Source organism: Melanostigma gelatinosum (genome assembly GCF_949748355.1).
Source record: "Melanostigma gelatinosum genome assembly, chromosome: 7".
Lineage (NCBI taxonomy): Eukaryota > Metazoa > Chordata > Actinopteri > Perciformes > Zoarcidae > Melanostigma > Melanostigma gelatinosum.
In genome coordinates, this window is record NC_136640.1 from 19,057,824 (window position 1) to 19,076,862 (window position 19,039).

Here is a 19,039-nt window from a genome sequence, read left to right on the forward strand (position 1 = left end):
TCATAATGTCCTCCAAAAGTCTCGTACATTTTCTGTCATATTATTTCTGTTCCTGTTGACATGTTGAATCATTTTTCAGAGTTAACCGTTTGGAGCTCTGTTAGCTGACTTGCTCTGCTTTGGAAAATCACGTCAAGATCAAACTGCCTGACTTCTTTTACAGCTGACAAATGTTGCATTCAACCTCATACAATCCATCTCTGTAGCAGTGATTGTAATTGTGATATTCATTTAATTTCATCATTTTGTCTACTCCATGTAATTTGTTGTAAGTTACAGCAAGGTTGGTGCGGGTTTCTAAAGCTGCTGTCAGACTATAGTTTAGACTCTGAGTCACTTAGTGTAGAAGGATCTGTACAGTGTTATTTGGCTCTAGATTGATTCATAACAATCAATTTTATAAAATGAAATATTTGAGAGAAATATTTTTTCAGAGTGATCTTAACGTTTAAGGACAGACTGATAATCTGCAACAGGTGACTCGTTCTCGCTTTTTGTTGCTGCTAAAAGCAGGTAAACAAGGAGCCTGTGAAGTGTGCAGTGATGAAAAACAGGCTGGCAGAAATCCCACATCTGGTGGGAAAACAAATATTTCTTTGCTATTGCAATTTTAGGTGTAAAACATTTCCGTGTTGTCCATTACAGCTGAGGAAATCATTTAACTGAATCAGACAGATTGCCTAGGTAATGTAAGTTGCAGTGGCTGCTCATATTGCCATATTGCTTACAGACTAAAATCAATCAAGCGCTTCCTTCTGCTCATCAAGTTAACACCCTTCAGATAAAATCTAATGTTTGTGTCAGCTGTTGTCATTGGGTTGCCTATGTCTTTCCACATACCCCTGTAAATATTTGTTATTTCGCCATGAATCCCAGAGACAACATTTATTGGCATAACCTTCCGGGATGGACAGTAACGCGCTTGTTGTTTCCTCTATTAACAACAGATGGCTCTTTAGAATGACACTCCCCTTGTGACTTTTAGATGGGACAGTTTTATTTTGCGACAAGGACAACACTTTCACGAGCCGCACTATTTCTTCAGTCAGTGTGCATATTTATCAGTTTTTTTCCAAGGGGGATTTTATATAAACTATGGCAAGGTTATCCTTCTGGAGTCCATTAAGTTACTTCTGCCATTTCGCTAAAGTAGTTTGTGGCAGAACATATTGAGGCCATGCACAGACAACAAGATCAAAGCATTGAATTTTAGAAAGACATGCAGATTAAAATTGAATTTATTTATTGGTTTATTTGAACGGGACAGTGCACATTAATAAAAGCATTTCTGCAAATGTGCCAGAGTTAGTCAAAAGGCTATTGCGTGTGTGTGGTTACAGATGAAAATCTGAAGTCCCACAATAAGTAACCACACACACACACTGGTGCTTTTGTGTGCCAGGGAGTTTGAGGTTAAACAAACGTTGTCCATGTTTAACTTGGCCCAAATCAATGGGATCTTGCTCGATGACGTCCGTCTCGGTCCATGTCCTCTTTTTTTTTTTTTTTTTTTTTTTGCTGAATAACAAGCTAATTAAATCAATGCAGTTTGCTCCGATTACATTTTCATGGAAAATCTATGAAGGCGTGGCCAGTAGTAGTTGTCAGTGGTGGAAACTATATTTACTCAAGTTCTGTCAGCACAATTTGTTGCTACTTTATAAGTCTACTCTAAATTTCAAAGGCGGATATCTTTACTCCATTACATTTAGTTGACAACTTAAGTTACTAGTTTCTTTGCAGACTCAGATTAATATTAGAAAGTATAATCAACAAACATTATGTACTATTTAAGGTTAGCACGATACTTTATTGATCCTCGGAGCAAATTCAATACCCAACAAAGTAATGAAACTATAAGCTCCACCTTTATCAGCTGTCATATTAAATCGATGTACATATTAATGCAACACTAATTCAAATCCAATAATATAAAATACAATTTTCTGAAATGGGCTATTGTGCATAATGAGTAGCTTTACTATTGGTGCTTCACGTATATCCTGATGCTAATACGTTTAAAATGTTGAAAGTAGGGCTTTTACTTGTAAGAGTATTTATACACTGTAGTGTTACTTATTTTACTCAAGTTAAATATTTACTACATCCTTCATGTTAGTCTGACCTGACAGTGTTGCTAAAATAAAGATCACGGGGTCACCAAAATCCTTAGGAATCATCCTTTATGACAATGAATATTAATACAAAATGCACTGATAATACGGTCAGTATTTGTGGAGATAACAGACACATCATTTTATCTTCATTTTGAATTCATCCATTGAGCAGCAGCAACATTGAGGCCTACATGTCGATGCATTTGTATGTTTTGAAGCAGGTGGATTTTTTTTTTTACAACCACAAAGTCAAGCATACAAACAGCCAAAGCTGCACGTCTGCATACAAATCCGAGTCATGTTCCTCTGACGCTGCTGCTTCCTCTGCTGTCATCTTAAAGTTACACTGTGTCACGGCACCGCACGACTCGGCTCTCCCTCACGTCTGACCCGCTGGAGAACACAGGACAGCATATTGTGATGGGACGGGCTTGGCACAAAGCAGCATGACGCGCTGTTGTGTCCGGATACTATAAAGAAGCGCACAATGCGTGCGTGCGTGCCCCGGTGCTACACTGTCAGTGCGTCCGACCAGCAGCAGTCGGTGCTCGATTGGTTTCGTCTGGAGAAACCATGGCAGACTCAGAGGATTATGTTGCAATTCCTGACTTCAGCTGCCTTCTCCAAATGGATCCCAATCTCAAACCGTACGAGAAGGACTTCAACAGGAGGTAAAACGCGGTTTAACGGCGCTTGTGTGTACATATTTACGCCCAAATCAGTCCCCGGCGAAGCGGGCAGACGCCAGGTTTACGTCGGCATCCGTGTCTTGAAATAAACATGCACAACTAACAGATTAAAAGCGATGTTTGCAACACACCAGACAGTCGTCCTCTGCGTTGACATCAAGTGCGATTGGAGGTCGCCTTGAGCTGCGTATCCCTCTCACGCACAGCAGCTTGCCGTCCTCCCGCTTTATCCCCCCGCCCGCCGAATGACACGCGCAGAGAGGATGTTCAGTTTATGTACAATTAATGAACCGCTACCATTTTTATTTAACAAGTTGCCGAAGAAGGCGAGCCGTGTCTCCACTTCCTACGTTTGACAGTTGGAGGCTAGCGCATGTGTTTCGCAGTCAGGTGACGTCCACGTTGCGTCGCGAGGTGGTGCTTCGGGCTGAAACGCTGTCTGATCCTCTCGCCTGTTGTGTTCGCGGCTGCGTGGAGCCGACCGTGTGCATCGCTGTGGTCCAGCTTCACGACGGCCTTTGCTTTCCGCAGGCCTTGGCCCTCATCATGATGCGTTTTCCTTGTCACTGTGTCCGGTTGTTGTCGGGGCATCAGTTGTCCTGAAACGTGTATTTAAAAATGTGTATTTGTTGCAGAGTGAAAGGCTCTGCGACACAAATAACCTCAGTCATTGACTTTGTGCTGCACTCATATGCTGCAAATTCCAATAACGTTGTTTGTGCAGTTGCCAAAGTATGATGGTTGATGGTATCAAACTACGACTCCCAAGATGCTATGACCAGACTAGAAATGTTTCCATGATGCATCTTCCTAATAGAGTCGTATGTTTGTGCCAGCAATGCACCAACCAAAGGGGGAAGTTCTGATAATGTAAGGTCCAGAGCTGTGCATGAGCTACAGTCCTCCAGATGATAACTTTTGTGATTGAAACATGTATTGCACTGTTAAGTTATTTCAGAATTTTCTTTTTTGCCATTTTTAGGTTAATTGTCCTAGTTCCTAGTGTTAAAGTTAAAATGAATTAATAAACTTCCATTTTGCTAATTAGTCAATCAGCGACCATTGGGGCCTGTTTATTCTGGGTCACTTTTAGCACCAAAATAATACGGTGAATATTTACAGGAAATTAAAGGCTGAATATTTGCTTAATGTGAACACTGACCCACATTTCCAATGCATTTATAATACCTCACCTCACAGTGACCTGAATATACTAAACTTGTGTCCCTCAGTGGACTTTGTGCCTGCTCTAATCTCCAAAAGTAAATGGACTCTCTCTGTTACGCAATAGACTGCGCAGTCTCACAAATTATGTTCATTTTTTTTGGTTATTTTTTTTTAATTGCTGTAAGTTCTGGTTTTAACCTGATAAACAGACCGGACTGAAGTAAGGGTTGAACTTTTAAATACTATAATTGCGTAATGAATGAATGGCAACACAATGTTCCAGTTAATAGTAACACAACATTGTTTTCATAATTGTGTTTTTCTTGGAGAGGATCCTGGAGGCCAGTTTCTGGGTAGAGGGCCATATGGCTCAATGGTAGTATAGTTATTTAGCTCAATTCCACACCTTCTGTCATATTAGCCTTACCTGCTGGATGTCTTGATTAAAAAAAACGAGTAATGTTTTTTTACGTACAACAAGCAGACAGCGATAATGACCTGCAGCGCTCATTGCTTACGGTATCTGCTCACTGTTGGGTCATCCCCCAAGCTAGACCTGAAAACTTTGCTTAGGGGCCACATTAGTTTCATCCATTTTCATTACCATGTCTGATCTTGTCCCTAATGTGGCAGGTAAGGGACCACCTGCTTTGTATTTGAAGCATGTGAGTGGGTCTCTAGTCTTGCAGAGAGACGAGCGTGTCAGTTCCATCTCAGACACAGCTTGGGATCGCTCGACTTCACAGAACCCCAGACGTGTCTCAAACACCTGTCACGCTGATGAAACTGGCACATAAATTATTTTACATATAGGAGCACTGCTGTGTGAAGGTTAATTCTTGATAAGCCCCCGGTGTCCTGAGGCCCACGGCCCAAACACCACACCATGAGCACAGGCCTGGCAATCGAGCGCTTTCTCAGGCTGCGGTGTCCCGCTGGGTCCCCTCGCCGAGCTGCACAGTGCGAAGAATTCAGCTGGCTTATCAGGAAGAGACCTATGACCACGCAGGCTGATTCTTTCAATTGCACCGCCATGTCATGGCTCAAGGCTGCCCACATCTCGAGTTTGTTGAACTTTGTCTCACACCAGATACAGCCCGGCATGGACAGGCCGTTAGAATGAGTCCAGCAGATTTTGCAGGCCTCTCATAATGAGTTGTTCTTTGGGTTTGTGGGCAGTGCTCATTCTATTTCATCAGGATGCTTCTTTCAGAACGAATAGGGAAAACAACCATTGATGCTGCACTCGGGTTACAGCCCCAGTGAGCAGTGCTCTGTTGACATGCTTCATTATTTACCCTTCCTGTTGCGCAAGTCTGCAGGAAGTTCTGCAAGGATTTTTGCAGCTTGTGGCACCACGCATCTCCTAAATTGGACCAAATGAAAGTCGGGAGCGTTGGGAATGCTGCTTATTACGGCAACGAGTTTTTGCAAAGACTTGCGTGTGTCATCACAACTCATTTCAAAGTGAAAATACAGCAATAAGTCTGAGTCTTATGCTTGTGATGGTGATGCAATATATTTAACGCAGACCTGATAATTGAGTTTGAAGTGATGAATATGACTGAAAAGCAAAGAGCTACAATACGGGGATTAAAAATAAGCGGGAAAAAGGGCATCTTCCAGTTCCTCGATAGTTAATACGAGTTATTAAAATGACTGGATCACATTTCTGAAACACCCTTCGTAAAGGGCAGCATTCATTTCCCTGTCACCTTGCTTGAGGGTCAACAAAGGTATGAGGTTAGCAGGGACGTTTCACTGTCATCAATCAACCTCAACGTTCAGGTCTCTCTTTAGCCTCATTAATGGACTTAGTCAAAGAAGGACATTAATGGCGTGCTTTGAAAGTCACCTTGCCGCTGGGCCGCATGGAGGCCCTGTAGGCGAGCGGAGATCTGGAGGAGAGTTCAAGCTCTCAATACTCAATACTTGTGCTTTTACAGGCTGTTGTGGACGGTCTTGACACCAATGTGCTTCAGCTGTCACCATCAGTCATACACACAACGCAACAGACCTGAACACACTCTAAATTTAGATGCCCGATTGTCTAACAGTAAGGGAACGAACAGGTTACGAAGTTCAGCTGCTCCGTGGGGAGAATTTTAAAAAGCGGATTATAATCATGACTACAGACTGTGACTGTAATTTAGGAGACATGACTCAACCCATCTAATACATTTTTTCAAACTTTATATTAACCAGTTACAAATTCTAAGTTCATAAAGTTTCACAGTTAGTTTCAACTATTGGTGGTACTAGTATTGTCTTAACAGAAAAAAGGAACATATTACGTATGCGACTTGTTTTTAATATGCAGTAATGCGGCACAGCCTTTATTTGTTTGCACCTGTCTTCATCATTGTCTCCATGCAGCCGGTTAACTGTAGAGAAACTTACAGTAACACTTTCTATGATGCCTATGTCTGAAATGCATGATAAACATGCTTCTAATGCATAACAATCACTGTATGATTGTTGTCATAAATATTAATGCTTCATAATATAGTTATAACATATTATAAAGCATTGCATCATGACTTATAAGGTCACGCATCATAATACGTTTTTTAGCAGGGAGCATTTGTATCAGAATTCTCATAGTTGTACTGCATTGATATTTGTATATTGCATTGTGATGGGAACAATTTATTGCTGTAAGTAAAGTAAAGAAATATCATTAAAGAACACACCAAATGTAAAATGAATCTACTTAAAACAAACAATGACCACTCAGTTACTTATTGCAAAACAAGTCATAACGGTGATAAAATGCATTATAGAAATAAAATAATTATGTAGTCTGATACTTAACCTTATGAGTCGATATAAAATACTGTTGGGTTGTAGTTGAAGCCTTATAGATATTTATTAGTTTACGTATAACTATAATCACACAGTGCTATAAGCATACTATAAAACTTTACCGTACCAGTATGTTTATAATGCATTATAGACATGGGCATCATTGAAAGTTTTCCCAAACTTACAATTTCTACAGCAATGAAACAATGCAGGAATTCTTCAATATAAAATAATAATAATGTATTGAACTGTGGAATGACTAATCAAGTCAAGATTTTGTCAAGCCACGTTTTCTAAGAATCCAAGAAGAAACTCCCCATGATAAACAATATGTATGATGTAAATGAGACGATTCCTCAGGAGGACAACGCTACTGAAATAGTGCTACTGATCTTCCACTGGGGCCAGGCATGGAAAAAGCTTGGCTATCCAACGTTCCTTCTTGGATTTTTTGTCTGTGGATCATCCAGCTTGGACGTCATGCTGCGCTGCGCCTTTTCCCAGTTCAGTCTCCTGCAGGGTTTGTTTGACCTCCTCTGTGGCCCTGAGGAGGGAGATCTTCTCCCTTTGTTCCTGCAGATGATAGATATTCTGCTGCTCCTCGCCGTGCTTCAGAACCAAAGTCTCGCCAGCTGTTTTTGAGCCTCATTTCTCTTATTCAGCAGAGTGCGCCCCAGCTGGTGTGCTATGTTGAGCACTCTCTGAGCCTCACCGAGATCTTCACAAACCCACCTCCGGAACGTCTCCCGCTAACCGATTAGCTTTGTCTTGTGCATGCTGAGCCTAGCTTTTCCCCATGTAGGACAGCTTTCTCCACGCCGCTTCATAGTCTTAGTCTCAGTTTGTGAATCTGCGACGATTTGAAAGTTTCCTCTTGTTTGTGAATATCAACATGATCCAATTTGAAGTAGTTTCTCTCTGCAACATCTGACGATTTGACAAGTTCTAAGGAATATTGGGTTGACATGAGAAGAAGCAGAAATGTATCAGATGCCGTACTGAAGTGATTTGACAGGATGCTGATGTCTGTCACTCTCAATGTTGCTGTGTGCAGTGATATGTAAGTTTAATACCTCAGTTGTGCCACATGATATTTTCTCCAGCATATTCATAGATATAGATCCGCTGTCCAAACCGAGAGGTAAGCGAGCCAGGACTGTAATCTGTGACTCCCATCTATAATCTCCGGTTGCTCTATTACCACTGAATAAGATGCACAACAGGACTCTTGTAATTTGTGGCTACAGGGACTAGCAGAGTGATCGTCGTGGACAATGAGCAGCGGTGTTTTTACTGAATTCGAAATATTGCTTTGTTCCATTGAGAAGTGGTCGTCTTCTCTTCTTTCATGAAATACAGGCACGCATAACTCATCTTTTATGGTTGTGTATTTCATAAATCTGCTATACTTCACATTAACAATGGGTCACATGAATCTCACAGTGTAGTTCCTCTCGGAACTGGAGTGATTCAGCGATTTTAAGCTCATTGTTTTGGTTTCACGGCCGTACTGTAACCTCACTGTTCTGGTTCAGTCTGACTGAACTCATCAGTGTCCTTTATAGCCACAGCAGGCAGCTATTTTCAGTAAAAAAAAAGCTCTGATGAACTCGCTGTAGGCTCCCTGCCCAGCTCCGAGTGGCAGACAGACACAGTTCGTGACAATCTGGTGGAGCGTTTAGCAGCTATGGAGCCAAATATTTCCTTCAGGAGTTGGCGGAGAGAAAAACTCTGAATGTTGGACTTGTATGAGTCAGTTGGACAGAAACACGACTCCAGTGATAATGTTTCTCCATGTCTGCCAGGTGTGTAAGAAGCAGTTGACTGCGGACAAGTTCACCATATAAACTTGTGGTTGCAGCCTCCACCGCATTAACGCAGCCATTTATTACTAATATTATTGGAGAATAATGAGTAGTGATTGTACTTTAATGCAGTTCATCACTTTTTACTTTGATTGATGTTTAATTCAACATTCATCCAACACTCTCCATGAACTATCGCATTGAAATTTGTCTCATTTATTTAATTTGCAATAAAGAAATGTATTTGAAAGGCAACTGAAGCCGGGTATCATGTCAATAACTATTGATTCTCGCATTAAGATTCAAGGTGCTCCTCATTTTTCTGACTAACTTAAAACTGGGACTGACAGCAGTGCATACCCTATAAATACTTATGCCAGCTGAATAAGTCTGAAGATGGCATATTAAATCCTGAACATTTTGGCTTCAAGCCATAGCCAGAATAGAAGCTCCTCGACATATGATGGAGGCAGACGACTATCGCACTGAGATCTATTATTTCTTTTCTGTATTATTAGTTTGTCCGCCTAAAGATTGTGTTTTGAAGCGTGACATGTAGCGTAAACACATCGATTGGCTGTAGTTTTAGCTTTACTAGGTTTGAATGAGCTGGCAACGTTGCATTTATGGCTTTCGAACCTCATGACCTACCAAGAAATGTGATGGCTTCAACCGAATACAGGAAATTGAACGGTTAGAAGTTCATCCAGAGTTCTGCTATTCTAGCATTGACTTGCCTTTTATTAGGAATTCAGCACCAGGGGAATAAAGGCTTACCGTACGTGATGCAACGGTCACACTCTGAGACTCGGCTCTCTGCAGCTGGATGGGAGAGGGGTTTTACGGCCAATCGTTTCCTATGGACACCGTGTGCAGTCCCGTACTGGATATTGTTGTAAACTGTAGAAAAACCGGGGGGCGAGGTAAGCAGAGTGCCAGCATGGAGCAGAGGCAGAGTGACGACGTCATCAAAATGGCATTTGTAGACAAGGGCACACAGGACAGCGAGGGAGCTCGCACAGCTTCTCTGTTATTATCAATAACGGGGAAATAGATCAAAGTTTTGATTTTAATGACTTCCTGAAATGAATTGTTCCTTTTTACAGGCGCACAATTCATTTGTGATGTGTGGTCTCATCTCGCCTCCTCGCTGCAATCTCAAGTGGAAATAGACACAGGAGATGTGCGGTGAATACTGCATCCATAGGATTTTTTGCCTCTCTATTCCCGCCGGTCCAGCCTTCTGGAGCTCACTTGTTCTAATCATAAGCGTGACTTTCATGCCTATTAATATTGTGGCAGAGGAGCTTTTCCCCTTTGTGACATCTTCCCTTTGTCCTTCCTTTCAGCGTAATCTGGAAATGGAGGCATGTGGCATCATTGGTTGGACTTTAAAGGTTCACATTTGGCAACTGTCTGTATCCACTAAGCTCAACACAGACGGCAGCTGCTGAGAAATGGCGCTGTTACTTCAGCCCATCATCACCAGCCCCAGGGCATTCACAGGCCAGTCTGAGCTTGGCTTCAGGACTATAGGGGCGAGAGTGCACTTAACTCAGCTGGCTGAAAGAGGCTTTCTGTACCAGGGGGGTGGGTGGGGGGGGATCTGATATAGACACCAGCTGGCTGCAGGAACTTAAGTGAGATAAATTGCAAAGTAGTGAGTCTATCCTTCCCAGTTGAAGGTAACGGACAGAGGTTTATCTCTCCCGATATGCCTACAGTAACTCATTGTTGAGGGAGTGAAGCAGGTTTGCATCTCGAGGTTCAGACCTGAAAGATGCAGCGTTGGCATGGAAACATCTAGATGGAGCGCCGTCCACTGCTGCACTGCATGTGCTGCAATATTTTCGAAAAGTTGTAAATATGTGCAACTGTGAAACATTTGTAAATGCATGCGTTCGGTATATGCAAATATTCAAACAGTTGAAATTGTCTAAGAAATCTATCCTGTGTTTGTTGTTCTCTAATTTCATCCCCACAGACGCACAATCCCATTTAATAGTGAGCAGAATGACATGTTCAGAACTTCATTTATTGGAAATCTATGTTGGTTTTGTAGCTTGAATTGTCTGTTTAGAATTCCTGTTTCCATACATCGCTACTCAAAGAGACTGTTGGTTGACCCTTACTAGTTCCTATGTTTAAAGGAAACATCTGGACAACTAGTTCAATTTAAGATTGTTAATTACGCAGAATTAGTGAAAATAATGAATTACTCGGAGAAATAGATTTTGGATTAATTTGGAATGAATGTAAACACGGCCAATCATTTTGAAAATGACTTTCACCACTAACTGTGTGGTCAGAATAGTTGTTAATGGGTGATAAATGATATCGCTGACGGTATTACAGAGGCTGCTTGTTCTACTGATGAATATCTTCCTCCCCAGTCGTGTGTGTGTGTGTGTGCGCGCGCGGGGGGGGGGGGGGGGGGGGGGGCCGACATCAACTCACGCTGTGAGTAATACCAGAAGAAAAAGAAACGTATCATTTATTTTTTGAATTTCCACTTCCTGTGGAGTACAGAAGCCGTTGTTTGGAAATGAAGACGGGGTGTATGACGTTTTAATATGTAAACTATTACACTACATGAATATTTCACATTAATAATTCATCTTAAAAAGAACAGTCGAGGGGAGACACCCCATGAAAAGGGTTAAAAAAACAACAACTAATAGTTATCACCATGAAACTTCCCCAGTTGATTACTTCCTTCAAGTCAATAATTGTTTGTATGAAAATGTATTTTTTATATATGCAAATTAGTTTTTCTCCCATTTAAAAATCCAAACATTGGATTAAGCCAGGTTTAAAATTATTGTTTCTTATTGTTGAAATATTAGAATCAAAGGTTTTCACTGAGGGAGCTTTGGATTTCTCTTTTTATCATTCCATACGTCAGAAAATACTCTCAACAGTTATGAAAAAAAAATCTATTTTGCCACGTTTTATTAAGGAAGCTATGAAAGAAAGATGAACAAAGCTCTCTGCAAAAACCTTAAGAACGACGGGAATGAAACGGGTAAGTCTGGTGCATAAGTGCTACTGAAGTGGAGATTTCTGCCTCAGAGGATGAGAAGAACCTCATTTTGAAAAAAGGGCTTTTAAAGAAACGTGTACCATTTCGGCGGGATCTGTTGGCAGAAGACATGTAATGGAAGCAAAATGGCACAAAATCTCAAAAATGTATCGGTGAATGAAAAACAGTGTTTTTGCCTTTTTTGAGTTTCTATTACCTGAATCAAATCCGTTGACTCACTTTAGTTACTGTGACATTCAGCGGTCACACGGAGAGAAAGCTGTATCAACTCTTGCACGGTTGTCTCAGTATCTGCTGTTATTTCACTCTCCACCCACACGGAACAGCCAGACCTGAATGCAGTTGATGTTCTTCTGGGGGGGTTGTCAAAAAGCAAATGAGTGAATTCTATTCAACATCACCGACAATGGATGACATTGTATGTGTCCAACAGATTGTGTTTTCACAGGCGGGCTTTCCATTGGACTTATACACTTTTGTGTGTGTGTGTGTGTGTGTGTGTGTGTGTGTGTGTGTTCCCTGTGGTTTGAAGGTATGAGCAGCTACAGAAGCAGCTTCTCCAGCTGGAGGAGGCAGAAGGAGGCTTTGACCAGTTCACACGCAGCTACAACACCTTCGGTGTGCAGCGACAGCCTGACAACAGCCTGTTTTTTATGGAGTGGGCTCCTGCTGCAGAGGCCCTCTTCCTCACCGGTGACTTCAGTAAGTAGCCTGAGGTGAACTCCCATATCAGCGCTGTGATGTCCAGGTAGTTTCCCTAAAGCTTGCACTTGAACTTTAGTTTATTATCCACTCATCCATGGCAAGGTGTCGCAATTCTGACAAAATTGACCCAGTCTGGATGCGAACACCCTGGGGAATTAAAGCTGAAACTTGGCGCGTTAACCTGCATAGTTGTTGTTTTTTGCCATCTGTTCATTTGTACAAACTAACGAGTCTTTTGCGTTCAGCAGTGTTTTTTCGTTGTGTTTTAAAGAAGCATGCAGCAGGCTGATATAGATGAAAGTCTATACATTTTTGGATAAATGAAAATAAACGACACTTTAATATAAAGTTGCATTCACTGTTTGGGCCAGAAAAGGACCGCGAGATATCCGGGCTGGAACAGTGCAGGAAGGTTGCATATATTCGCGGTGCATTAAATAAGAAATGTGACATTCCTGCACTCTTCAACACAAAGGGGCCAGAAATTAAGAAAGAACTGCAGCACAAGGATAAGCAGCCCTTTTGATCAACTAACCTGGGAGGAGGAAATGTGGAAAATATTGATGACTCAGGATAAACCTGTCTACTGAAGAGGGTTCTTTTGAATGTGCCAGTGTTTGTTAATATTGCAGTAGCTGGTTATTTCATCATTGCCTGCAAAGTTGTTGAGAGAGTGCAACCTCTGTGTGTGCGCTGAAATCTCTTATCCCCTCCGGTGGCAACTTTGAAAGTAATTTCAGGTTAATAGTCTTTGAGTGTTTTTTTTCTGTTAATGTGGGCTGAGAAAATGCAGCAAGATTATTTATTTTTGTCGTCATTAACAAGATTAAATGAGACTTGCTCTCATCTTTCAAGCTGATATACAAGGTTATAGAAGCCTTCACTGTCATTTTCTTTCCTTTATCAAATCTATTAATGCATCTTTTTCAAATGCCAGCAGAAATATATTACAGACAAACAAAAAATGTAATGATAGAAAAAACCAAAACAAGAAGGATGGTGAAAGAATTCAGACCCGTGCACATAACTCCATGCCAGGCCACAGCACAAGCGCTTGCCTCTGTGCCACAGCTATTCTGAACTGACACCCTGCAGGTAATGATGAAGGAAAGCAAATGCTAATAGTAATACCCTCAGATGGATGCTGTGTGCAAAACTGGGGATTTGTCAATTTGTTTATTGTCCCCACACAGTTTCTGTGCTCGTAGGTTCTGTTGCTGACGTTCCCTCTTTCCATATTTCCTCCTTTTCCTTTTTTAAATTATCTTCCCAGGACCTTGGGCAGCGGCTCAATTCCAACATTCAATTCTGTGAGAGATTACATTTTGACACGGCTCAGTCATATTATTTGATTTCAGTTTCATAGTAAATGTGGAAACAGCCCAGCAGCCCCAGTCATGAATATGGTGCAGGTTGGATGCATAATGCACTCTTTTTTTACAACAGATTAAGCAAAGGGAGATAAATAAATTGTGAAAAAATATGACTTGGCCTGCCCTGCCAGTGAAAAGTGCTGGTGTTGTGCCCGGTCACTTCTGGAGCGTCTGCTGTGATTCATTTCCCATCTTGCAGTTGTTTCTGCTCATGAATAGCAAGCAGATGTGGATTACTGAATAAAAACGACATCCTAAATTGACATGCCACGGTGGCTGCTTTGTGTCCTGATATATTCCTGTCAGTCAATGACAATTGGTAATGTGGCATCAGCAGGTTATGAATGTAACACCTCTTTGTCGTTTTCTCAGAGGTATAATTCAATGAGCAGGGAAGTGGTATTCTATCAGTTTTTTTCCTTTTTCGACGACTGAGCCTGCTGCTTTTTCTCACAGCAGTGCAGAGTATGAAAACATCGAGACAGAATTATGCATAATGAGAGAGCGATATTGTGATCGCTTCATACCGAGAGAGATTCGCGCACTGACTTGGGCATCTGTGATCATATGGCTCTTCTTTGATCATTACACAGCTAATCAGAATGACGTCTGGCTCTGTGTTGTAAACCAATTAAACTGACGTGATTGAATCCTTGCCGTGTTCCCCTATAGATGGCTGGGAAAAATTCTCCCACGGCTACACCAAGAAAGATTTTGGCAAGTGGGAACTGACTCTACCGCCCAAGCATGACGGGACACCAGCTGTGGAGCATAACACCAAACTCAAGGTAGAGAACAGAACATCTTCATGCCTGTTTTCGCGCCCTCAGTAGGTATCATCTTGCCCCGGTACACTGACATGTCACTGTAATGTGCGAGGGAGATTCCCTGTTGTGGGTGGTGTCTTAGTGACGGAGTGAAAACCTGGTGTGTCGCCGTCAACAACATGTCATACTCTCAGCACGCCGGAGGGAGATTACTGTATGTACACAACCTGCACAGTGGAGGGTAGATACACCTGAGGAGCCCAGCTGATAGCTTTTATTTCAGTCTGTGCCAGGTATCCCGCAGTGTTTTGTCTGTGCAAAAAAAATCTCTACATTTAAAAAAAAAATTTTTTTTTTAGCTCTAGTAAATAATAAATCAGGGTTAAATGCAAAAGACGCAGCGCCCATTCTGCATTGTCTCCCAAGCAAATGGCGTGGATGAGAAATGATCCTGAAATGAGATGCCAGGCGCGGGATGGACGGCACCGTGGTGCCACTCTCCTTGGGACCGGGTCGTCGCTGGCACACTCTCCTGCGCCCTGGACAGGCTGCCCAGCTCCCATTGTCAGCGGAGGTCAGTCTAAGGACGATAAGAAGCAGATGGAAAAGCTGGCACCTGGCCTTTCCTTGTACACCCCCGCTGCCTATGAATGGCTGTCTTGCTGCGAGCTCCACTTCAGAATTAGTTCCACAGCACTCCCTCGTTGAAGCACGAGCCGAGCTCCAATCACTCTCATGGAGAGCAGCTTGCCCTCCTCTCCCCTTTGTTCAGGGCCCAATTTGTCTCCATAAACAAGCCGCGTCCTTTTGTGGGTGCAGTGCTTACAATGAGCTCTTTATGTTGAGAGTATGCAAGACTTTAGAGAAGTGGACGGAGGTGTGATCACTTTTAAAAAACGTTTTGAATCCACACCTAACTTCTCACATATTGCCTGGCTCTTAGTTGTTTTTCCTGCTCATGCACCCCCCTCACCCAGCAGTCAGATTTTTCTTTAATATTCCTAATGCTGCACAATTTGTCTGAAGGACCACCGCTCTCTCAGGCTTTATGCCAGTCCATTTATCCAACTATCTTTTCCTAATCCTATAAACTGTGAAGCATGTCATAGGGAGCCAGGCAGCTAACCCCTAGGTGGCCTGGCCATAATGAAAAATCCCCAGAGGGGGGTCTGGCCAACGGCTCGCTGGCAGGTGGCTTTGGAACAGTCATCACTTCACAACAGTTGCCAGAATTAGTTGGGTTCTAATGCCGGTTTCTGCAGGGGACAAAACAGGGCGAACACATACTGCGGGTAACACTACATGATTGATTTCTTGTTGGGTTTTTCCAACTCTCACGCTGGCTTTCTCCTTTGCTTTTTGACTGATGGAGGCAAAGTACCTTTTTTCAGTTAGATTTCCAATCTATACTTATTTGACCCCCTTCCAGTCCTAAATTGCAAACATAATAGATGCGAGGCGAAGGATAATGATTTAGATTTCCTATTTTTCTAAATTTCTCCCTGGCTTGAATCCCCTCTCAATATGGGCCAGTGAGTGGCTGTGTTAATACTAAGAAAGGGAAAAAAACAACACCGGATAATTACCATTGAATCCAGATTCACCACAATAACCTCTCTGTTCAATACTGTAGCTTATGTATTGTGTCTCTGGGAGCAAAGTATAATGGGTTTAAAGCTGCGATTTATTTTGTATTTCATTGTTTTGGAGAGCAGGGAGCTGCTTCCTGGAAGAGGGGCTGGTTTTCACGTCGACATGTTGAAAGATGTTTGGTTTATTGGTTGAACAATCTGCACCATCCTTTATGTCTAATGGATGGGAAGTAACGGCACAGTTTAATGATGTAAGCATTTCGTGGCTGGAAGATGTAAATAAATGCTGATGTTTAAAGTCGTATATATCCAAAGACAGGAACACACACAGAGTCACAGAAGACCCTGAAGCCTCCATTGATTTGTGGCCAGGCCTCTTAAACTTAAAGAGTTTTTTTCATTTCTGGCTAATTCTTTTCTTTGCAATGATGTCTTCACTTTTGCATCACTTTTTTCCATTCTAGTTTAGTTTGAAGACCGTGCGTGTCCCCTCTCGATGTCATTGTTTAATAGCCCTTGCTATAACCCAACACTCATTTGTCTTTTTGTTTTTTCTAGGTGGTAGTTCACACCAAGGAGGGTGACCGGCTGTACCGCATCTCTCCCTGGGCAAAATATGTGAACAGGGATGAGAAGTCTATTATCTACGACTGGGTTCACTGGGATCCCCCTCAGCAGTATATTGTAAGTTATTATTTCATTGTTTAATTTGAAAAACAAATCTCTGTTTTCCTTTCTGTTTTTGTTCTTATATTTTTATTGATTTATAGAAAGGTGAAAATAGGATTTGGTAAACACCAGTGCAGTGCAATCATTCAGAGACTGGTTTATTTTACCAAATGTTTTGTTGCTGGAAGTGTTTTCTGAGCTGCCAATATTGAAAGAGGACATTGTTTGATGTAAACAGCAATGATCTGTGTCTCTTTCCAACAGCACAATTCAACAAATGGTTGGATTTGGATGACAGGGAAGGTAACATTGGTGTAAAAGAAACTGTTTAAACGGAGCAGATTTTTTTTTTTTTTTTTTTTTTTTTTTTGGTGTGAAAACATTGAGGCATAATTCTAAAAGCCTCATCACAACTTTCATGGTTTGATGGTTAAAATGGATTAAAAAGAAAATGGTTTATCAAGCTAAACAGTGTCCGCTTGCAGCGTGAAAACGTAGTTACATCTGAAATCAGTCTTACATCTCACATCCGCAGCTGTCGTGGCCGTTGTTAACGTCGGTGCTTGATGCTAAGAGGGTCTGAATGCGTCTCAATACTTGATGCGCTCAGCAAAACAATAAGAGGCTATTAAAGACCAACTTTTGTTTTTTTTATCGCTTGTTATTTAGCACCATTTTAATTAGAGGAGCCCTCAGACCGGCAGGATATTCGCTTTATTCACAAGTGGCTCAATCATGCACTTCAAATAGTGTGTTTGTAAGGCCTGGTGGGTAGCCATCAGGAAATGTGTTCAATGTATGAAACAAATCCTGTTCCCATTGTGTAACACGATGTGAATCATAGAGCTTTTCATGTGCAGAACCATTATCTGCCTATGTGGTAAGATATTGATGCAGAGACCCGGAAAACCCACACTGTGTCTTTGACCTCATGGCTCATAATTACTCATGGAATGTACTGTATTTTTAGGAAAAAGTGCTTTCATGATTTCGTGTCGTATTTTTTTTGTTTCCTCTCCAGCAAATCCACCCTCGGCCAAAGAAGCCCACGAGCCTGAGAATATACGAGGCCCACGTGGGCATCGCTTCACCGGAGGGAAAGGTTGCCTCGTACACCAACTTCACGACCAACGTGCTGCCTCGTATAAAAGACCTGGGTAAGAAAACGAGGCCACATCAGATTATTCTCTTCCCTTTTGGCATCCCCTCTTATTTCGCTGGCTACTCAAGTCTGCAAAAAAAGTGCACAGCAATCATCCTGCTGTGATCCTCTTCATCCGAGTGTCAGTGAGAGCTTTTGTTGACTCAACTTGAGAACATTTTATATCTTTTCTCGCCAAGAACAGAGAGGAAGTGAAGCATTGAGGTGCTCCAATCCGAGCCAGCAATGTGGTTGGGAAAACACTAGTTGAGGGGTTTTTTCGAGAGCCATTTCTTATAACTGCCAGTGTCTTGTGCCATCACTGTCAACACTGGTCCGTGACTGTTCCTCCAGTAGCAGTGTGTTCAGTGGCAGACCTGTCACTCTGCGTTTGCTCAAAGCCGCATCAGCAAGTCAACATCCTGTTTACTGGCATGCCCTGGAGGGATCACTGACCGTTGGACAGTGTTTCGTAAAGAGGGCTCCACGACACTAGTCACACACCACACAGCAGATATGGCTCCGAAACTGATAACTTATTCCTGTCTCATTTCTTGACCTAGACTCCCACAGCCAATAAAAAAAATGTATTTGCATGTTGTATCATTCAGTTCAACAAATACCATAAAGACGACCTCTTATCGTATATTATCATAAACCGTCACAACTAGTTTGCTGTCAATAAATTCAACCGTATTCTTTGTACAGCACTATTATCAGCTGTCAGTTCAGTGCTGACTCACTTCTGATTTGTTTGTTCAGATTAATTCAGTAGAACCCTCGGAGGTTTTTGGTCGCCTGGACTCGACCGCGGGCTTATTGATCGTTTGAAACTCCGGTTAAATGTCAGTGGCCGTTGCAGCTATCTCAGTTTAACTAAATAGGACAATTTATTTATTGGATATTGTCATATGAGTCGACGTGGTAAAAGATTCACAACGTGTGTCAGTCAATAAATTTAGTTTAGCTCAGCCTTACTTGTGCTTAATATATGAACAGAACAGTCTGTTTTTTTTCCATAGGCTACTTGAATTTCCTGTGATGGTGAAACAAATATTCATTAGGTGACTGGCTATTAATTCTACTACATTTCCCTTCATTTCTAAGACAATATTTATCACATCTTTGTGTAATTAGTATAGCGGACAGAGGACATGTGGTAAGAC

The 19,039-nt window shown here is 41.9% G+C and overlaps 1 protein-coding gene across 1 annotated transcript in view; it reads left to right on the plus strand.

Annotated features, from left to right (window-relative positions):
* The first annotated feature begins 2,670 nt into the window (after positions 1-2,670).
* Positions 2,671-19,039, plus strand: part of gbe1b (glucan (1,4-alpha-), branching enzyme 1b) — a 75,006-nt gene continuing 58,637 nt past the window's right edge. Inside the window, exons 1-5 of the mRNA XM_079272562.1 lie at positions 2,671-2,788; positions 12,159-12,328; positions 14,377-14,492; positions 16,622-16,747; positions 17,754-17,889. Coding sequence (XP_079128688.1) covers positions 2,691-2,788; positions 12,159-12,328; positions 14,377-14,492; positions 16,622-16,747; positions 17,754-17,889 — 646 coding nt within the window. The 5' untranslated portion in view covers positions 2,671-2,690. The remainder of the gene's footprint in view (positions 2,789-12,158; positions 12,329-14,376; positions 14,493-16,621; positions 16,748-17,753; positions 17,890-19,039) is intronic.